At 36.9% G+C, this 17,679-nt stretch overlaps 1 protein-coding gene across 5 annotated transcripts in view; it reads right to left on the bottom strand.

Moving 5' to 3' along the window:
• Window positions 1-17,679, bottom strand: part of DLG1 (discs large MAGUK scaffold protein 1) — a 164,665-nt gene that overhangs the window by 89,956 nt on the left and 57,030 nt on the right. For 4 of the 5 annotated variants that reach the window (XM_062582390.1, XM_062582391.1, XM_062582392.1 and 1 more), the window contains exon 4: window positions 16,614-16,778. In XM_062582390.1, coding sequence (XP_062438374.1) covers window positions 16,614-16,778 — 165 coding nt within the window. Of the gene's footprint in view, window positions 1-2,916; window positions 3,142-16,613; window positions 16,779-17,679 lie in introns of those variants that run through there. The other variant, XM_062582394.1, reaches the window with a different exon arrangement.

Below are 17,679 nucleotides of genomic sequence, written 5' to 3'. Positions count from 1 at the left end.
AAAGCCTCAAATGCCTGTGGACGCTCAGCCTCCTCTGGTGCGTAATGGGGACAAGGTGGCTCCTGGGGCAGTAAGACGTAGGTACCTCTACAGCCGCTCACCGCCACAACCGGAGCGGGTGTTAACCCACGGACACTTGCAGTTGGGCTACGAAGAGAGTGTATTTGCTGTGCAGCATGCACAATATCTGATCACTGATCTCCTTGTTAGCACTACAGAGTTTACAGATCAATACAAGCACCTCGAGTGCCTCGCACAGCGCCTGCAGACCTTGGCCAGGGCTGTACAAGCCATGACAAAGTAGGCGTTGTAAAGCTCTGCTTGCGTATCTGTTCACGCCATTCACTTCCACCATTTGAATGTGACACGATACTAGTTGAATCTGCTAATAACATTAAAGAGGGGTGACACTAGCAAATAAGGTGACTTTCACATTTGAAAACGAAATACCAGTTTTCAGGTGCTGCGGCTTGTTATTAGTATCCTTTCACTCCTCACTAGTGCTCCATGCCACAAGGCCTTGGCAAACATATGGAGTCTTTGGGCATAAACCTAATGCTACCTACAGTGTAAGGCAATGCTACAATATCTGTCACCAGCTTCCTCCTTGCCTCTTCTGGGCTTGAGATCCCTACTGAGTCAATGCCCTTCCCCAAAATCCCAAGTTCCTTCTTTAGCAAGGGCCTGCTTACCACTTTGCTGGGGAAAAAGCAGCATGTCACAAGTCCCAAGAAAGGGAAGGTGTATGCGGCCCAATTTCCAGGCATCGTTTCTCTTTTACTGTTAGTAGAGGGGAAGTATGCAGGTATCACTATCCCATCCCAGAAAGGCAAGGAAATAAAGGGACTGTCAAAATAGATGCTATGCAGCAGAATCCCACAGGGAACTCAGTGTAGCAAAGGAAGCAAAAAACAAGTATTTTAAAAACCACCAGTGTGGTTTTGCATACATTAAAAATCTTAATGCAAAACAGTAGGTATATGTAAAGCCCATCCCTGTAAGCAGCAATCCTAAGGGACAAAGCTGGAGAAGTACATCACTACCACAAGCCTCTAATTATTTGGATTCTGTAAAGCTGATAGAGCTGGATTATATTCAAGTAATGGGGACACATCTTAGATGAACAAATACAAGTTCTCAAGATTTCAGACCACTGCATCACAGAACAAAAACTGAAGAGAACCAAAAACAAAATTGTGCTATAAAGAGCAATTCTGAAGTGTCTGCCTCTACCGCTCTGAGGTCAGAACAGCCGCAATGGGTGGATAAGGGAGGGAGACAACACAGCATCTTTTCAGAGGAAAAGGTTTCAAAAGGCTCTTATGTTTTCAGTGTACTACATCTGAATATGCCCCTTAAGCTTTTTACAACCATTTTTAAACATTACATGCCTCCCCCCCGCCTTTTGGCCACAAACATATGTAAGCATTTTTTAATACACACACCAGACAGGTAAAGTCTTTATCATAACAGTAGAAAAATAAAAACAAACAATGGGATATTCACAGAATCACAGATCAGGTTTGAAGGGACCTTTGGATGCTTATCTGGTCTAATCCACATTCACTATTGCATCTACTAGCAAGTTTCTAGTCCTAACTGACCAACTAGTCATGACTTCACGTGTTCAAGCACTAACAGATAAGTACAACTACAATATTTATTCAAAGAGCTACTACTGTATCTTTTTGGTTTAAAAAACAGCACAGAAAAGCTATGTCTAATGCAACTTTTATTTGTGTAATGGCTCATTACAGAAACTACAGAATCTCTCTTCTAGGCATGTAAATTCATGACACTAAGAAATCGGAAAAAACCCTTTCTAAACAGCCTCCTATTCATTCACAAATGAAAATTAGATATCAATAAGTAGACTTCCAAAGGAAGTGTCTGTTTATCATCTTTCAAACAGTTAGCACAAAGCATTAAGACTATTTTAATACCACCACCACCACTTCTATAAACCATTTCTTTCACAATTTTTGCAGTACAGTACAGGTTAAAAATGGAGTATTGTACATTAAGAAATTTGCTATATTGGCTAAAGTTGAGTTTAGTTTGACAGCAAGCAAAATAAGTGTAATCATAAAATCTTAAATTCTAATGCCTCAGCATTTTCCCATATATCCTCCTTTGTTGAATAATGCAACAAGACATTCATCTGCTAACACTGGCATGTTTTCACTCCTTAACATCCTCATTCTTCAGAACCGTCCCCAAATCTACCTACTTGAGATAGAAAGAGAAAAGGTAGGTTTGATTTTCAATAATGATTACAAAAAATAAAAATAGTATAATAGTTATACAATAAAGTTGTAAAACGTAATGTCTTTCTTATAAACTGTACAGACTAATATTAAATGTATATTCTGTAAGAAAGGCATTCCTTAGGGTTATTTATAGATTGCTTGCAGCCGAAAGATCCAAAAAAAAACCCCAGAAAACTGATACAGATTAGAATGCATGCTATATACTTGAAGACTTTAAATTGTTTTATCCTTTAAATACAATTCCAAGAAATTCTTGGTGTTTATTTGAACCATCATCTTAAGAAATATCAAATTCATAGATGCAGTAACTACTTTATTTTCCTCATGGGGCTAAACAGTAGAATGCAAACTACATTTTTCAATATAATTAAAATACTTCATGACTGAATTCATCAGAAGCTCATCATTTGTAAAATAGCTTTAAAAAGCCACATCCCATTCAAGTGTGTTCATTTTCATGAATTCCTACTGAAAAAAAAAATCCACACTGAGCTCTGAAATCTGAAAATGAAAGCAGGCAAAGAAAAAAACCCTTCATAGATCAGAGATTACATGGGAGCATGCACACATAAATAGACGGCTATTTCCGACTAGCAAGTGACCAGAAAACATGCAGACACAGTAACTTCAACAAATGACATATTACCTGGGTGGAGCTGGCAACAACAGAAATACAGTCAATGAAACCCCGTCTCCGAGTGAAAAATGCAACTATCTGTTGCCAACGGGAAGGCTCGCTTCGTAACTCGTCCGTCGAGCCTTTCTTTGCCCACTGCTTATGCTTCGGGCCTACAGAACTATGGCTTGAGCTAGTATTTCCTCGACTGGCACGAGAATAGAGGAGTGTGTTATTTCCGAAAATGTAATTCATCTCTGCAGCTCTGCAGGTGGTTGCCAGGCAGTCTTACTTCCCTACCAGCTGCTGAGTGGTGAATGATCAGAAAAAAATGCAGATAGAATTACAGCAGCATCATTTGCAAAGCAGGAAAACAAAATTCTTGATGGCTGATGCTATTTTTCCTGTAAGCTTTTCTACCATCTCCATCCTTTCTCTATCTGCAATTGCCCAAAAGGATGCTCATTATTGTAATAATAATAATTACAAAAAGCAAGCAAATGTTTCTCATTTTTCCTTTTTCAGAACCCACAAGATCAAAAGCTTGTCTTCTCTTCCTAGTTGGTAACAGATATTAAGAGAAACTGGGAAGCAGGTACACTACAATGTTACAAACCCACAAGTCCAAGGATGCCTCATAACAGCTACTGGGTGGAGAAAGCATTAATCACAAATTAACAAGTTTTAGTCACTGCCTCTAGTAAGATCCAATAGCGTCTTTTCACTGCTTACATAAATTATAAATATGAAGTAAACAAAACAGGGATGCATGCAGTGTAACTGCACCCATTCATTGGTTCTGTATTTGTGAAAATGTTCCCCTGGGGAGGGAAAAAAAAAAACCTTAGAATGATGTTCAGAAACAATATTCAAAAAAAGATATTTTGCTAGTCTTTTTTCTTGTTTTCCTGCCTTATCACACAAGACAACTATGGAGGGAAGGGAAGATATCCTTTGTGAGACAGAACAGTCATTTTATGCTGCATATCAATGGATTCTAGTGCTTTTTTGATTCAGCCAGAAGATTAAGGAACATTAAACTAAGTCACAGCTATTGTCCTAATCCTGTGACTAATGTGAGAGGATCATAACATTTATATCCAAGATCAGTTATGAACACTAAGCATGACATGAAAGCAGAAATATATGTACTTTTAATATGATCCAACAGTATTTCCCAAAAGTGCATGGACTGGCAAAAAAAATCAAAATGAAAACACCCTCAAAATGAAAATTTTCTAGTATTTGTTAATGAATTCTCCATAAAAGTACTTTGACTTCCAATACAAATTACAATATTACTCCTTAGATGTAGATTTTTCTTGTTACTTTTGCAGGAAAAAAAAGTCTAAGAGACTGTCAGTCTCTCATGTAAATGATTATTTAGAATTCAAGTTACCTTACAGATTTCACCATCTACATTTTTATAGACACCTATTAAAGAAAAATAAAAAACCTCCAGCTCACATTACAGTGATTAGGTAGGAAACCAGGTAAATACTGAGGGTTTCGATGCAGGTTTGCCTCCTGAACCCCAATACAAAATTATCAAAACAGTCCGTAGTGAATTTCTATACAAAAATGCTTTAACAGTTATAATCACACTTTTTTTCCTTAGAGAGAGAGAGAGAGAGAGAGAGAGAGAGAGATGGACATGGACATAATCTTAGGTTTAGTAAGGCAGGCAGATGAACCCCAACACAGGCTTACAGTGTTACCACACCATTCTACAAACCCACTGGTTCACAATGTGCATTTTAGGAGTAATTATCATATTCCTCATGTCCTTTTTTGGTACAATATGCTCTGCCTAATATGTCTTTACAGCAGGCTTACATTATAATACAAGCAAAAACATGCACATTAATGTAAAACCACGGTAATAAAAAAATCAATGCACCATTTACTTCTAGTCACTAGCACACCTTAATAGTACAAGGCACTGAAATACTTGGAAGGCATCTTTCAAAGTGACCTGATTAATACTGACAAAATACAGAAGCTTATCTGTTTAAATTAATGATTTACACAAGATCCAACTTGTAAGGAGCTCTTCAAGTTATGTTCATAAAATATGTTTCAGACACTTTGTACCTCCATAACCTATTAGACAACAGTCCATTTACAGGGATAGGTCTTTAATAATATATGATTTTATAATGTTTGGATTGTATCCCTCCAGGTAATTATATTGGTATAGGGAAAAGAGGCACAACCTTTAGTAAGAATTACAAATTTGACATTTTGACAGTCTGGAAGAAAACATTTTTCTTCAAGATTTCTTTTGTCAACAGTCACTGAATAGGTAAACAACAACATGCAGATTCCTCTCTGATCTCCCCTTGCACTCAAACACCAGAACCATGAAGACAGTTTTTAAATTAAATAAGCTACACAGTTTCTAACATGTTCATTACTCCATGGAAGTTCTCATGTTCAAAAATGCAACTTTCAAACACATGCCAAGATTGCACCACTGCACAGAAGGCTATGAAGAGTTTCCAGAGATACTGCTACACAATTTGAAGTTTGCAGATAAAAAGATGAACTACTCATTAATGTTAAACCAGAAATTTGAATTTTATATACAAAAATACCTGATAGAAAGACCTCTGTGATAATCTAGCTTGACTTCCTGCAAACCAGAAATTACAGTGCCTGATTTGTTGTCTTTATAGGCATAGTTTTACCATTAGTTTTAACCAAGCTAATTGCTTCCCAAGACATGTTTCATGCAGATCAGGTCAAGATGATACTATTGTCTGCACATCTGGTCTGAAAAACTATATTCAAATGCTGCCAATGTTTTGCTGTCTGGGCAGAAACACGCTCCCCTGATGACCCTCAGGAAGAGCTCGGCAAGAGACCCCGCGAACAAGGAAGGGGCCAGCAGAAAGGGCCAACCGAGAGAAACGCTCCCCTACCAGGGGACCGACAGCCAAGGGACAGAGACAGCAAGGCATTAGGGCAAAACGAAACCTTTCAATTCCTTACTCTGATCCTTGTATGATCAAACTGTAATCGCTAGGGAAGCACAAATACCCACAGTCCAAACTGTGGGGCAAGAAATCCTCCTTAGTGGTTACACAGTGTATGGACAGAACGTATTATATTCTATGGACAGAAGCATTCGCTAGACAAGGGCAATGAAGCAGAAGCACTGAACACATCTAACTCAATTTCTGTGACACTCATAAGACCTCCAAAACCCAAATATTAATAGTTACCAAAGCTCTGCATTATCACAGCTTAATACTACAAAAACTTCAGCACTGAAGGTGAATTCATTCACAAAATGCAGTTTTCTTTCAGACTTCAAAGAAATACCTAGTCCAAATGATAACTATAAATTTATTACTTGAGAAATTCCTTTACCCCTAGTTATAAGTAAAAATATTTGGAACAAATCACAATTTTTTTAAAAAAAAAAACTAAGTCTTTAAGAAGAACCAAAGTGAAAATATTTTTCCTCATATAGCCTTAAATATCAACACTGCTATAGATTCTAAAAGCCGTGGGAATACAAATAAGAATCAGTGTAACTTTAAACATACTATTGTGTATACACATGTATTGTATATATTTGCATATTTATACATACAGATACATAAAAATAAAACTAAGATTTCAAAAATTATGTCTTGGTACTCTTCAAGCTGACAGCCGCAGGAGAGGCCTTTCTGAAGCTCCGACAGGGAATACCCTGATGCACGGACAAGCAACATGCTAAGGGTCTGCTTCCCCGACGCTCTGTCGGGCCGTTGCAAAGCGAGACAGGAACACTGCCGTAAGGCCATTCCTCCCATGGGTGATTCCCACCCACCCCAGCAGTGAACTGTGGCAACCGGACAAAGATGCTTCAGGTATCAGCTCTTTGGAAAAAGCGGGTAGAGACAAAGCTTCTTGGAAGAGAAGCCAAAAGTTTTTTTTTTTTTTTTTTTTTTTTTTTTTTTTTTTTTTTCCCTGATGCAGAGACAAAAATCCATAAAAGGCTGTAGGGAGGCATTAGGCAATCTCACTGGGGACACAGGAAAGCTATCTTTACACATACACTTTGTATGAATATTAATAGTAGGATTTGCTGATGCCTGAACACACAGTTGCAACAGCTGGTAGGAGCAGCAAAATGAGGGCCTGCGCTACAGGATTTGGAGCGTGGAGATGGGACAAATTCAGGTTTTGCATGTTCCAGACAAAGCAGTCTGAAGATGGAGGCATGGCATCACTCCAGCATGATACAGGATTCAACTACTGCAGTGGGGGGGGGAAGTGGGACTAAAAGTGAGGGCTTGTTTTGTTTTGGTCAAATAGATTGCAAGGAGAAATCAGAGAAAGTAGTATTTCTGTTTGGACAGAAATAGAAAAATTTAGAAAAAGATGATGAATTCAAGACTCATGGATACAGAGGTGGTAGCTGAACTTGGGCCTGTGAACAGCTACTTCTAGAGGCAAGAGACAGAATAAAAAGACTCAGAGTATCTGAGGCAACTTTAAAAGACTTGAGGGCTTCCTTCATTCCCTCTCTATATTCGGCACCTTGAATTAAAAAACAGTAAAACCCCCCCAAAATTAATCTGAAGAAAGAATTAAGAATTTGCAGCTAAAAGGTTAAGGTTTCTAGATCAGTACACGTACCTTTCTATGGTTTAATAAAATTAACTCCTAATATTTCAGTCTGAGCCAGTAAAGATCAAGAGATGCACATGCATTTGTAGTGGACACAGAACAGCACCTTTTGTCCTTCAAAAACTTAAAAAGGTGATATGGTAACCACTATGATTACTATACTTAGAAGATTAACTTCTAATACATGGAACAAAGTTATCGATTTTATACTCGAGCCAATTCATATTATCAGCTTGCCAGAACAAGTTTAAACATGCCATAATACTAAATTTTATCTCAAAGATGGTGGATACCTTTACAAGTTGCAAGCATACCATGAAATGAAAATGCATACCAGCAGGAAGTCTTCGTATATACAAGCAGCAATTATATCTAAGTTAATTTTTAGAGAGCCTGAAACATTTAAAAAATGTTGTGTAATTTATATCCTGCCAAACTGGCTGTCGATAAAATACATACTTTATACAGAAAAATTCAAGAACAATCTAAACACAGGCAGGTACTTATTTTTGGTGCCGCTTAGCTTTTATTTAAAAAGCTGAAGACAAAAATGTGTACAACCAGATTTATATGCTCCAATTGCAGGGCTACTTAACAATAACTTTCCAGGCAAGCAAATACACTCCAAAAAATGTAGATACACATTCATGTCTCTTTATAAAAATTTCAGAAATCTATGTTTAATAAATATTTACTGGCATAACAAATTTAAGTCTTACTAAGAAGTCTATTCAATATTATGTCTCAAGTATTCTAACCAAAGTCCAGGAGTACACTATTCAAAATGGACATGGAGGCAAAAGAAATTAACCCTTTCTGCTAAGATACAGCAGAAAAGCTATCCCAGCCTTTAAGACACAGGACTGAAAGGATCTTCCCAGACCCAGCCTGATTTACACAGTCGATAAAGGTATTCTAGTTTCAAAACAAATTTGCCAGTACAATTTTTCTAGAAAGATACATTCCTAGCAGAAATATTGAACACAGAATGTAAATGCTTTTCAGTTAACTTATCTCAGGTGACTTACCAAGCAGTGCAGACGGAAGTGCCTGGTCTTCCGTATGCTGTTCATGAATCTCCTGCCCATCTTTTTGGCATGCCAGGCTGATACAAACATCCTATGTTTAATGCAATTTCTTTTAGATTTTATTAAGGCATCAAAATGAACCCAACTGCACTGAGAATTCAGGGGAAACGAAGAGTATAACCGGTTGCTAAGATGACTTGATGTTAATTAGTATATCTTAAGTTTCAATGTTAGCATTAATCCCCATTCCATCTGTTACAGTTTTTCCTTTTTTTTTTTTTTTGTCTCTGTTGATAAGAGTTTTTGAGCAGATGCATAGTGAGAAAGCCCAGATTTGATCAACTACTGCTTAATATAAGATGCAAACTGACAGCTCTTCACATATTTGTATATTCCTCATTTACAGGAACTGTAAAGGCAGTAACCTATCAAGAACTTGGGTGAATCATTTTAATTATGAACTGCAGAGCACCTCCTCCAAAGAGCAGACCCCAAAGACTATGCTAACCCAAAAACAAGTATGTGTGATAACATGTAGAAAACTTCAAGTTGTTCTTTATAGTTCCCACTGTTCTTCTCTACAGCATCCTTAACTCCAAAGGACTGACTTTCTGCTGAAGATTTAATGAAGCTTTAGAAAGGTCTTCGTTCAGATAAAGATAACAGATTGCAACTTTCTTGCAGCTGACAAATACATGTCAACCAACCTTCCAAATCCTAAATGGAAAGAGCATGTGCATGGGAATCTTGTCTATCTGCTCAGAGGGGAACAAAATTTAGGAAATAATAAGTAGAAAAATGTATTGGGGCAGGTGGAAAGTTACATTCCCTTTGGCTGCTGGCCTACTGTGAATGTGCCTTTGTAGTTCCTCAAATCAAGAGGAGTGACCATCAGTATACAGAGCTTCTTTCCTCTGCTCTTCTAATGAGCAGAGAGGTCTGTTTTCACATAAACTATACAAACATTTGGGCAAGAGTTTTGGCACGAGGAGAGAAGAAGAAGGGAAGCTATTAACCTTATTAGAGCAAAGAGTAAGTTTCACAGAAACAGATGATTCTTTTACATTAAAAGGAAGCACATATGTGAATACATACATATGCAATATGTAAGCAGTTATTTCCCATACAGATTAATGGGAAGGATCTAAATACAGGCCCTTCCAGCTGAAGGAAAAGGGCAGAAGAAACAGAGTGCGTGTTGGGATACTTTATTGGCATATCTAGAAACCAAGAGACTATCATCGGATTAAGGATTTACAGTCAGAGGTTGAGTGTAGATCATTGTGTTTAGGGGCTATAAGAACACTATTACCTACTAAGTTATATTTCTGAATATATGAAACAATCATTCTTTATTGAGCTGCAAAATTTTACTCACCATGACTTCAGTTTTATTGCTATCTGACTCAGCTCTTTCCCTAACTGAACAGTTAGACTGATCTCACTCTACAGTAGCTGCTCCATGTCTCTGACCACTCTTAATTCTTCTTCTGTGAACCATTTCCAACTTGATATACCTTCTGAGATAAGGAGCTATACATAATCTTCAAAATGCAGGAACACTGCAGATTTCTACAATAATACAATATTACATTTCTGTTCCGTACTGCATCTCCAGATATTCCCTATATTCCATTTGCCTTTGAGCACTCAAGACGATTTGCCATTGATCTATTATAATCCTGAGCTCCCATTCCCCTCAGATGATGAAATGAGAACACAGTTTCTTCCAAGATCCTTCTAGTAATCTCCATCATAATTACTGGTTTTTTCCTGTTTACTTTCTTTCTCTGTTCTTTTTTTAAACCAATTAACCATCAAGACTTCTCTTCCTTATCCTGTGGCAGTTTAATTTCTCTAAGAGCTTTTTGAAGAATTCCATTAGGTACACATGAGAAAACCTAGAATCCTGCATCAACAAGATAATCTCTATGTACACACTCAAATTTGTGGGGCATCATTTCTTTACAAAGCTTACATTACCTCCTCATCAGTACTTTACCCATGTATCTGCCGATTCTACTCTTCAGAACAGTTTCACCATGTTTTCTCAGCATGGAAACAAGACTGACTGAACTTTAGTTTCTCATCTTCCTTCTGGATGTCTTTCATTTAAATGAACAGGTACTGCTCCTTTAAGAGCAGACTCTTATACAGCACTGTAGCACTAATAAATAAGAACTTTCATATTTGAGAATATGAAAAAAAATATTCATCTTAGTTTGAATTACTTCACTATTCAAACACAGGAAAGCGTCAACTCTGTTGCATTTACTGCCAGAATATTACAAAGACGGTTTCTCTTCACTGAAAGATATTTACAAAACCACTACAAAAAACTCCAATACTGTGCTTTAAATGAGAAATCAGGATTAGCCTACATCTTAAACTCGAAAACATTTGGAAAAAAAAAAAAAAAAAAAAAAAAAAAAGGATCTTTGCTATAGGGGTAAGGATTTTTACTGTTTTAACTGAAGCCCAAGTACTGTGGCATAATATAATAATGCTCAAGAGAATAACTGGTCTTTGAACGAGATCAAGTAGGTAGCTGGTAATGAAAAAGGTCAAACATGGAGCTGCCTGCACTGCTCTGTATCGCCTTTTCCCAGTAGGATTCACTTGTACAATGATGATAATTTCACTGAATATACGTATATTTGCTGAATCACGTAAGAATGAAGCCATTGACTGTTTCATAATATGTACAGAGCCAACAATTACATAATCACAACTTTAAAATGTCTGCATTCAAAATTAACCATTTCTCACAATTCCTGGAAGTAGCACACCAGCTATGCTACTGCAGTGATGATTGTACAAGGTTATTCTAAAGATGCCCAAAGCAGTATGTTTTAAGTTTCTTATGGCTGTGTTTTCCTATTCAGTCAGTCCTTAGAATTTTATTGTACATCATGAACAAGCAATTTCTAGGTACCTTATTAGCCTAATAAGCCAGTACAAATGCTTCAACCAGAATACATATGTTCAGCTGTCAGTCTGTGCTAACCGCTTGGAAAAATGCTCCAAGAAACAAGCTTCTGCAAATTTTGAATAGGAAGTATAGATATAATCAAGTTGTCATGAATACTGTAATATTAAGAGTTTATTAGAGTACACCTTCATCTCACAGGACAACAATTAACATTTATTGGACTAGTCACCGTGTATCTTTCCAGTACAGAACACTGCTACATTTTTTTCTTTAAAATGGAGCTTCTGTATTACAAGTAAACATAATAATAACCCCCCCAAAACAACATATAATACACAAACCTAACAAGGAAACACATAATAGCCCCAACTAGGCACTAAACTTCAATATTGAATTGCTATACTACATCATAATATGGAGTAACTAACAAAGCAACCTGTGTATTAAAGTGAAATATTTTAAATGAAGTATATTGTAATTTAAGATGGATCTTTTTCATCGTACTGTATCAGTGATTAGAATGATCTGTCATTTTAAAACCATGCAATTATCTTTTACTCCAAGCTTATTACCTTGATAGGAAACTCCAACTTCCATTTTACAGTTTAAGAATTTGTATGGTATCATATCCACAAAAGATTTCACTTAATTGGAGTTATTCAGAGAAAACAAATGCTGAATTGAAAAATGTCAATCTGAAGGTACGATAGTAAAGTTAAATTCAATTTCACAATTGGAGTGACAAGTCCTTTTCTCGCATCACCACCTAGCGGTCAGTCTTGTTAATACGGCACTGCTGGCCACTACGCTAAAGTCTATTCAACTCAGCCCTATTTTGTTTGAGGAACTTGGGGCACCTCACACTGTGATCGCAAGTTTCTACAAGAAATTTCGAAACCTCACACTAAGAAAAGGTGCAACTAGCAACCTGCCTGCCTGAAAACATTCTTCAAAATGTTTGGAACAAAGCATCTATGAAGGATTTGAAGTTTCGCTATTTTTACTATCTGTTCATGATTCTCTCCCATTAAACATTCAAAAAAGTCTTACTGTATGAAGAAGTGCTCCACATCACAATGTTAAATAGAAACAGAGTAAGGTCTCTCCCCGGTCAGATTTACTTCGAAACATCCAAGTTAAACAATCCTAACCCTCTGTCAAGTGAGTAAACCACTCTGGGTAACTATGGCACTTAATCTAGAACATTTGATAAATAGTAATGTAGTTACATGTTCATTCCCTAAAAAAATCAGGGATATGCAATTGTCATTTTAGTAACTGAAAGTTGCCCTTTGAAAACCATGCAGGAGTCCAAACAAGTTACAAAAGCTGATTTAAGTTGTTTGAAATTGGAATGCTTTTCTCTCAAGGAAAAAAATGTAGACTAGGTATAAGAGGCATCTCAGTTCTTAGAATCATAGAATCAGTAAGGTTGGAAGGGACCTCTGGAGATCATCTAGTCCAACCTCCCTGCTCAAGCAGGGTCACCTAGAGCATGTTAGACAGGGTTGCATCCAGGCAGGCCTTGAAGATCTCCAGAGAAGGAGACTCCACAACCTCTCTGGGCAACCTGTTCCAGGGCTCCGTCACTCTGACAGTGAAGAAATTCCCCCTCACGGTCAGGTGGAACTTCTTCACCAAGTCCACTCGTACTCTGCATTATTGTTCTATGCTGCAGAAGACTCTATAAGAAAAGCGGAAAAAATGATTCCACTGCCCTCTGCAGCACTTCTAAAAAAGCTGCATATGATCATAAAACAGTTTGCATTTAACTTTATGATCTTAGATCAGTAATACCCTGCATCTGAAGCTTCAGATGCATTTAGTGTTGATGTTTCACAAAACAATCTTCCTGTTAAAAACATACATTATTTTATTAGAGTAATGAACACTTCTATGTATTTTACTAAGACTTTATGTCCTCTATTATACTGGGTTTCCTTAGGAAAATTCGCTAGTGAATACAGCTAATCATGACCTTGTTTATTAGCCAAGACCTGGTCCATAGAACACTGTGCAACAAGCCAATCTACCATATAAATTATGCAGAGCTCTCTTAACTCAGAGCCATTGGTGCATATATCTTGTTGCATTTATCTTGCTGTTGTTGAGTATCTTCAACTTACGTGATACCAAAACTACAAACATCTCTTGGAGATTATTAGGCCAAAGAGAAGAGAGAGAAGAGAGGATCAGCTATACCAAGCATACTATAGAAGCCTTGGATGTCTGACATTCAGGTCCAATTTCTAACTGCATTTATTCCCAAACTATTCCTTAAACAGAAAGAAACTTTGAGTGAAGGGCATTTTGGTCTGAAAGGTCCCATGAAGACTCCCAGGAAATATGAAACTATGCACTCAAACCTCACTCTGAACTTCAAAGCCCCACTGACCCCTATTTTTTGGGAAGTCATGCATATAGAGATTAACTTCTCCAGGAGAGAACTAAGACAGCAGCCAACCTTACATCAGAACCCAGAGCTTCACAGTATACTGGTAAACAGCACTTGCCTTGGTTTTCAGATGAGCAAAGCTCAAATTCCAGCTGTACTATACATTACTAATATACATTACTTTGAAATAACTGAAGACAGCTTCCTGAAAAAAGCCAACTCAGTGGTATAGCATAGTTGTACAAGAGTTGCACAGTAACATTGCTTTTATACACATTCTTTCCTATTAAGTGGTGATTTCTTAGTTCTTATGCTTTAAGAGAATAATAGTATTTTTCCTCAGAAAGTCAAAATCCACAGTAAAATTCTAAAAAGCTTCACTGTATTTTGTAATTATAGCTATATTCCACTTAACTAAATTTCCAGTGCATTTTAAATGGGATATGCTTTTTCTTTCTTCCAAAGCACTGCAGAGTTGTATATTCAATACACCTCCAAAAAAATGACATTTTCAATTTGGAGATGATCACATCTGAGTAGAGGGATGCAGAGGACTGTTCCTCACATTCATTTCTGCAGAATTTCCCTGGGTTTTCCATCAGTCTCTTTACCACAAAGTTACAGTGTGTAAAAGCCACTTAATAAAAATGGATAGTTATAGGTCCCATATAAATGGTCTGGCCACAAAGCCTTGCCTGCTTGGGAGCTTTAAATAGATAATCTTACTGAGCAGAAAAGACTGTTCCCCTTGTGGAATGGGGATAAGGAATAAAAGCTATCTTCCATAGAATGTTAATATCACTAATATCATATCCTCACTTCTATATTATTATAGTTAACTATTGGCAAAAGTGATCTGAAATAGAAAGTCAAACGCAAGAACTGCTTGAGTAATTCGGTCTACCTTAGACATAGGTAGCTAGAAAGAAACTAAGGTAATTAGAGTCATATCCCCTTTGCACAGTCTTAAGGGCTTTATACAGTGAAATAATGTCTACATAGCCCCAGGGGAAACAGATCTTCAGTCTCACATAACCCTTTTTTCTTTATTTGTACTGGTTTCTGCACTGTGATGTGCATTATACTTAAACACTCATTACAGTTTTAATTTACCTTTTCACTCCCTTTATGTCTTCTGAAATGCAAGACAAACTATGCTAAGAATTAGGAAAAGCTACGGTTTACCCCAAGTCCCCAAAATGTAGAGGTAAAGGATTTTTTTTTTTAATTTCTAATGGTTGCACATACAAAATTGAGTATACTACTACTTGAATGTAATACACTGAGCAAATCAAATATAACCAGAGCATCTATCTTCATAAGCAACAAAGTTGAAAACCTAGTTACTCTCAAAACAAAGTTGCTTAGTTTTCTTACAACACTCAAGTAAGAAGTACAGCCCCCTCCAAAAAATTTATTTACAAGGGCTTAAAAAAATTCAGCTTTTGTCCTCTGTGCTTCTTTGAAGGCTATGGAAATGCCCAGGGGTTTTTTTGATTTGTTTTGTTTTTTCCTTCAATATTTGTAAGGTTATAAGCATACAAAACAAAACCTCAAGGTTTTCAATACCAACATAAGCATTTTTAAAATCCTAGGAAAGCTGGAACAAAGATTACCAAACAACCATCCACTCTGTTCCTCTACAGAGAGCTTGCAAGTCAATTAGAGAGCTAGTACATTCAAAAAGACTTTTCTTTATAATCAAAATAATCTGAAAAAAAAATCTTTTAAATTCAAAACAACTTTTTCTTAACATGCAGTGATACTGCTACACTACGCTGCCAGTCTCAGTCACAAGGAATACTACCACACATCAATAATTCATGCCAAAAATATCAAAATGTAGACCTACCATAAACAAGGTTATCCTTCTAAAACCCAAACACTGATTAGTATCAAATCATTTATTCACTTTTTTCCTCAAAAAAAAAAGTGAAACAGTTACAGAAAACACAGTATTTAGTTTGGCACATGTTAGTGTATTTAGAAAACGACTGAATGGAAACCCAAATATACCAATCAAGTCCATCACATCTCAACTTCCACTTTATCAAAGAGATCGAGTTCCCAGTTTCACTGCAAGAAAGCTACCTGGAGTTTCAAGACATGTTCCCAACTTCTGAGAGCCTCTCAGAAGTGCAGGCTCCAGACCTGGATGCAGTATTCAAGTGGTGGCCTCTCACATGCTGTGCAGAAGCATGTTGCAGCTCCTTCTCCCTCTCACTGTTTTTTGTTCACAGATCGCAGCATCACCAGACCTGCCTGCCACAACCCCAGAAACCTCACACAGTCCACCTAATTTTTTTTTTTTTTTAATGATACAGTCCAAAATTGCTCGCTTTGCTCCTAAAGAAATATTTTACATTTGGCTCATTATATTTTTCCTCTAGGACCTTAAGTAAAGTATGTACTGGTTCCAAATTTGGAACTAATTACAAAAGACCCTTCTAGAAACCCTGAAATTCAGCTGATAACAGTAACAGTGCCCAGTCATAACTGCATCCAAGACCTTTCTGTTACCTAGATTCGTTATCTGGCCATTTTATTGGCTGCACACTTTTAGTCAGAATACTGTATTGATCTAAGTCAAAAGCCTTAATCTCTGCAAAGTGGATTTTACAAAGAAATGGTTCCATAAGAACAGAAGTAGGTGTATCTGCTGAAATTTTTCACAAAATTACATTCCTATGTATCAAACAGTATGTATCAAACCACTTCACTGTCATTACAGATCAAATATGCTTACCTTCACTGGCGAAATATGAGAATGAGAAACAAATCCATGTACATTCTCAATCTGTGACAGGTTCTTCTCTGACACGTGAACCAGCTCCGGACCCGTCACCTCATTGGTAATGTGTGGAGAGCTGTGCTCCTGTGGAGGTGTATCTTCATCTTGATAGCGGTATTTCTGAAAAAAACAATTACAGAAAAAGATCAGCCCTCACAGAATTGTGAGATTATCCAGAAAATCTAGAGCAGATAAAATAGTGTTTTGCCTCTGATGATTTCAAAGCTGTAAAATCTAGAGATAAAAGTTAAAACTAGTATTTTCAGTTTAAAGACTATTCCCAAGTTTCACCCATTTTAGTTGCACCTTAAACTGCCATAAAGCCACCACTTTTCTTTATGCCTATTTGTACATAGTAGCTGTCCCCAGCTCCATTTTCTAGAAAACTTTTCCCTTTACTTGTCTTACAAACAGTGCAATGTAATAAATAACATTTTGCTGTTAAAGAAAGCTTAATAGTCAACAGGAAGATACACTCCAGCAAACTCAAATTATTTTAAACCATTTACATATACATGTGCACATGCTTTAGGCTTCAGTTTTTGGTGTCCCTGCAACATTAGCACATACACTTTGTCAAATGGGAAGTTCTATGAAATATAACATAATTTGACATTTATTTGCTTTGAAACAGTGACTTAAGCATTACAAAAAACCCTGTCCAAATAAGATCTATTCACAAACAGTCTAGAAGAGCAGTGCTTACAGCACTTAACATTTACATGGACATAAACATTACTCCCATAGTACAGACAAGAAAAGTAAAACAGAGAAGGAAATCTATTCATTCAAAACTGGATTCCTAAACTAGTTTTCCTACTGCTTATATAATATAAGCAATGTATTATATTGAATCAATTTTAGTGAAAGCTTTAATACCCCAGTAATTTACAAAGAACCATGCACAGTTTATTGCTCACTTCACCAAATCCTAACAGCAGACCACAACTCGCTCCAACTTTAGTAAGTCAGCTTTAATATGCATGATTATCTTCTGAAAAGAGACAACTCAAAACAGCAG

Source organism: Rhea pennata, chromosome 9 (genome assembly GCF_028389875.1).
Source record: "Rhea pennata isolate bPtePen1 chromosome 9, bPtePen1.pri, whole genome shotgun sequence".
Lineage (NCBI taxonomy): Eukaryota > Metazoa > Chordata > Aves > Rheiformes > Rheidae > Rhea > Rhea pennata.
Note: the sequence above shows the minus strand (reverse complement) of the source record. Positions and strands in the feature narration are given on the sequence as shown.